Below are 4,976 nucleotides of genomic sequence, written 5' to 3' on the forward strand. Positions count from 1 at the left end.
TAACACGAATTTGTACTAAAATTTTAACAATTCATCAGAATTTTTGTAAGTCAATTCTTAGCTCAGAATTTTTGTAGTCAACTTCTGATAATCCATCTAAATTTGCGGCCAAGATCTAACCAGTAAGTTATTTTACAAAATTTATTTAAACGGATAAAACTTAAACCACGGCACAAAAATAGTTTATTTTTGCAAATCACCCCCAAAAATATATTGAACCAATATTAGGGCAAGTGCACAAATAGCTATTCTCAGGATGCTATTTAGAGATTAGCCCGTACTTAAACTGAAAAATTAAAATTCAGTATATACTGACTAATTTCTAAATAGTATTCCTTTAAAGTAGCTATTTGTTGTCATTTTTACACCAATATTACAGAAAATGAAAATCGTATTCTTAAAAATATCTATTTTGCAAAAAACGACAAAATGTTTTGATACTTTTCAAAACCATCCCTAACTTTTCCAATTCCATTGCACTTTGTCCATTTTCCAGTTTGACACAGCTATTGGTTTCTCAGAAAAACTAACGACTTTCCTTACCTTCCCTGACCGACTTAAAAAAGTATTAGGTCGATTTACTGGGAAGGCAAGGTTCAACAATGGCTATTTCTCTTTCAGCTATGGCTTTTGGAACCTCAGTTCCTTCATTTTCTTATTTCAAAGCAAGAAATCTTGAAAACCCATCATTTTTATGCATTTCTCAGACCCCTTTTTGTTTCAATTCTCTTTTTTCACTTCAAAATTCTTATGGGTCTTCACAACGTCCCCTCTCAAGGTAAACCATACTACAAAGTTCTTGTCTTTATTTAAATTTAGCTGAAAAAAATGAACTTTACCCATCTTTCTTGTTATTTGGTATTGGCAATTGGGGAAAAAGAAGGAAATAGAGAATAGTAAAATTTGATATTCTGTTGGATCTTTTCCATTTCTAGAGGATGATTTAGCATGTATTTTAATCAGTTTGTCTTTATCACTATTAAGCTGAGAGTTAGGTGTTTACCAGCAAAAACAATTGAAGTTTGGGCCTTGCAAAAGCTTAGTAGTAACTGATATTTTCTCTAATTTACATTGTTGTGTATTTATATCTCAAGTGTTAAATTGTCTATTAATATCAGAAATGAAATGGATATAATGGTATGAGTTGAGCTTAAATGGTGATATGGTCAGTGAGGATTCATATAGCTGATTCCAACGTGTTCTGGGATGAAGCATAGTTGTTGTTGTATCGGAATAATTGGATCCAAATAGAGCAGAACGACTATAGTGGATTCATATAGCTAACCCAACCTAATACTGGGTCGACTGTCGAGGCATAGTTGGTTGATTGGTTGCTTTGCGGTTCATATTGTAGAGAATTTGCTGGTTGATTGATGTTTTGGTTGAACTTTAGTAGAAAAGAAAGGTTGATTTGTTTAAGTTGTCTTTTGGTTGTTCAATTGTATGCAGGAAATCATGTAGGGTTCGAGCAACGTTGTTACAAGAGAATGAAGAGGAAGTGGTTGTGGAGAAATCTTTTGCCCCTAAGAGTTTTCCGAGCAAAGTGGGAGGGGGAAGTAATGGAGAGCCACCAGATGATTCATCCCCTAATGGTTTGGAGAAATGGGTTGTAAAGGTTGAGCAGTCTATAAATATCTTTCTCACGGTAGGTATTGCATTTTCTGAATCTTCCTTAGTATCATATTTCATGAAAACTATGTATTTCAGTTCTGAGTAGCTTTTGTGATTTAGTCCTGAGTAGCTTTTGTACTTTCCAATTGGCTAAGAATTTGTCTGATTGTGATCAAATTATAACAACAACAACAAACTCAGTGATTTCCCACAGTGGGGTCTGAGGAGGGTAAGATGTATGCAGCCGTACCCCTGCCCTGGAAGGGCAGAGAGGCTGTTTCCGATAGACCCTCAGCTGGAGAACGGATGAAAAAAGTAATGGCATTGTGATCAAATTATGCTTCTGATAATTTCAGGATTCGGTGATAAAGATTCTTGACACTTTGTATCACGACCGAAACTATGCAAGATTTTTCGTGCTGGAAACAATTGCGAGAGTTCCTTATTTTGGTAAATACTACGTTTCACGCTGCTGATTCTTTTGTAGTACTAGACCACTTTTGGCACATCCGTCTGAATTTAGGAATACTTTAATTCTACTATTTTCTTTAGGCTTGAACATATGGTGTGCACTGTACTGACATGTGGATTATAATGTATTCATGACAGCATTTATATCTGTTCTTCACATGTATGAGAGCTTTGGTTGGTGGAGAAGAGCAGATTATCTGAAGGTGCATTTTGCTGAGAGCTGGAATGAGATGCACCATTTACTCATTATGGAAGTAATGCTCTTGCTTCTAACTTCTTGTTTTCCTTCCAACAAACACCCAAGTTTATTTTTCCTCTCTTCCTTCTAATGTACTACTACTGATAAGCATCTGTCTGCCAAAGTTGTTAAGTGCTTCTACGTATATTTGTTCATAAATAAGCATGGTTTGTTCAGCAAGTTTTACGATATGAAGGGATCGATCTTACATTTTCTCCACGTGCTAATTTAAACTTTTTGTTGGAGAAATGTATTATTTCATATAATGTACCTATATAGTGAAAGAATCTAAGTGAAAACTTTCTTTTGAATGGGATCTTCTGAATATTTCATGCATTAAAGTAATGAACCAACTTATTGTGCGTCACAAAGCCTTATTTACTTGAATTGAAAATAATTCATTGTTATATTTATCTGTCCTGAAATAATTGTTGTTCAACTGCAGGAATTAGGAGGAAATGCCTGGTGGTTTGACCGATTCCTTGCACAACATGTTGCAGTATTCTATTATTTCATGACAGTCTTGATGTATGCTTTGAGCCCAAGAATGGCATGTGAGTTGTAATATTAGGATCTAACGTTCAGGTCTCTAGAGCTTTTCTTTATCTCCTTTCAGTTTTTCGTAGCTCTTTATTGTTTAAAAGAGTATGGTTCTAGATGTCTATAATATCGGGAATGTTCATCATTATCTTATAGACCAATTTTAATATTTCAAGGAAAAGTGTTATAGCATTTTTACCTCATCAAAAAATATGTAGCATCTTTTACCTATCTTGCTTCTTTGCAGAATTGGGAGATGAAAGCACTGTTTCTGACATTTTTGTCATGCACGTCTTCTTTGTTTAGCATTAAGTTTTATGATTTATTTCCCTGAAAGTGACACTGGCGATTGTTCATGATTTTATGTTTGATATGGCTCTTTATGGAGTGATTAGTGCCTTTTCATGTATGGACCATTATCAAGGCGAATACTGATAAAGTTTGGTGATGCTTCAATTCTTGTAGATCATTTCTCTGAATGTGTGGAGAACCACGCATACGAGACTTACGATAAATTCATCAAGGAGCAAGGAGGTATTATTTTACAAACAGTTGCATATTTTGAACAGCCTAAGCCGAGGGTCTACGGAAACAGCCTCTCTGCCTTCTTGAAGGTAGGGGTAAGGTCTGCGTACACACTACCCTCCCCAGACCCCACTTTTGGGATTACACCGGGTCTGTTGTTGTTGCATATTTTGAACAGCAAAGTGGAATAGCCAGAATTTGAAGTGGTAGTTTCCTTTAATTTGCTCGACTCTTTCTCAAGGATAGCGCTATGTTTGAAAAGGAACAAGGACCTCGGGGAAGAGGGAATATGGAAGAATATGCATATATTTCTAGTCAATTCCTTTTCTGGGATAGCTTAATGCTATTAGATTCTTAACCTCAAAATGGTATAGTAATATTCAGTGTTAATGCTTCTGCAGAGGAATTGAAGAAATTGCCCGCACCAAAGATTGCCGTGAGCTACTACACGGGAGGTGACTTGTACTTGTTTGGTGAGTGTTACAGTGATCCTTAAATACACTTTTTGACCAAGTGTCCATCTGGTACAGTAATCTAAACCATTTTGTGATTGCATCAGATGAATTTCAGACTTCGCGAGAGCCTAATACCCGAAGACCAAAAATAGGTAAAACACACATCAATAATACTATGTTTATCCGGAGAAGAAAAGCTGCAGCGTTACCTTTGGTAAATCATTTTAGACAATACAAATCTGATTGAACTCATGTCTTCTGTTTAGATAATCTGTATGACGTATTCATGAACATTAGAGATGACGAAGCAGAGCATTGTAAGACAATGAAAGCCTGTCAAACGCATGGGAGCCTTCGCTCTCCGCACACAGATCCATTTCCTGAGTCTGAAGATGATTCAGGGTGTCCCGTGCCTCAGGCTGATTGTGTAGGTATCGTGGATTGTATAAAGAAATCTGTCGCCGATCCTCAAGTCATTAGAAAGTAGGGCAAGCAAAATGACAACCAACTACACTATACTTGTATATACTAGTATAAGCCATACAAAGATATAGATCCATGTTGTATCTTTTTGTCTGAGGTAGAGCATGTCAAATTGCCCAAAGATGGGTAAGCACTTGGTTGTTTTCTCCTTTGAAAAGTATGTACTGAATATATTACATGTAATCTTTTGGAAAGTTTCAACAATTTAGTCTTTACTTGGAATGTCAACCTCTAGATGATTTGTACACTGATCAAGTATTTAGTACTAGTTTTCTTTTATGTTTATCTGACAAGGATGATCTATAATACAAGAGCAGAATGTGTTACCTCCATGAACTGGTTATACACACACATCACATACACACATATAGACATACAACATGCCAGTCGCAACGGCGGAGGCAGGATTTCCGCTAAGGGGGTTCAAAAAAGAAAAAGTTAAAAATTTTACAAAGATTGACCAGTGGAAATTGAACCAGCAACCTCACTGAGGTTTTGTACCGCCTCGGCCACTAAGCTATGCGTTTGGGCTATTTTAAGGAGATTCAAAATATAATATATGGAGACACAAGACAGATTTTGCCTCATATGTATAATGCAATTTTCCGGCCAAGGGGGTTCGAACCCCCTAAATCCGCCCTAGGCCGATCGGT

At 36.4% G+C, this 4,976-nt stretch overlaps 1 protein-coding gene across 1 annotated transcript; it reads left to right on the top strand.

The window, feature by feature from the left end:
* The first annotated feature begins 472 nt into the window (after positions 1-472).
* LOC107827194 (ubiquinol oxidase 4, chloroplastic/chromoplastic-like) lies at positions 473-4,570 on the top strand. Its single transcript, XM_075224643.1, has 9 exons — positions 473-778; positions 1,450-1,645; positions 1,968-2,061; positions 2,221-2,336; positions 2,766-2,874; positions 3,326-3,394; positions 3,787-3,858; positions 3,945-3,992; positions 4,107-4,570. Exons 1-9 carry the CDS (start codon positions 603-605, stop codon positions 4,325-4,327), a joined length of 1,101 nt encoding a protein of 366 aa, XP_075080744.1. The 5' UTR covers positions 473-602; the 3' UTR covers positions 4,328-4,570.
* Positions 4,571-4,976: the final 406 nt, after the last annotated feature.

Source organism: Nicotiana tabacum, chromosome 11 (genome assembly GCF_000715075.1).
Source record: "Nicotiana tabacum cultivar K326 chromosome 11, ASM71507v2, whole genome shotgun sequence".
Lineage (NCBI taxonomy): Eukaryota > Viridiplantae > Streptophyta > Magnoliopsida > Solanales > Solanaceae > Nicotiana > Nicotiana tabacum.

Coding starts and splice junctions, on each gene's coding strand:
- LOC107827194 (XM_075224643.1), top strand. CDS start 603: ATGGCTATTTCTCTTTCAGCTATGGCTTTTGGAACCTCAGTTCCTTCA. Junction 2,062..2,220: donor TGCGAGAGTTCCTTATTTTG/GTAAATACTACG, acceptor TATTCATGACAG/CATTTATATCTGTTCTTCAC. Junction 3,395..3,786: donor ATTCATCAAGGAGCAAGGAG/GTATTATTTTAC, acceptor ATGCTTCTGCAG/AGGAATTGAAGAAATTGCCC.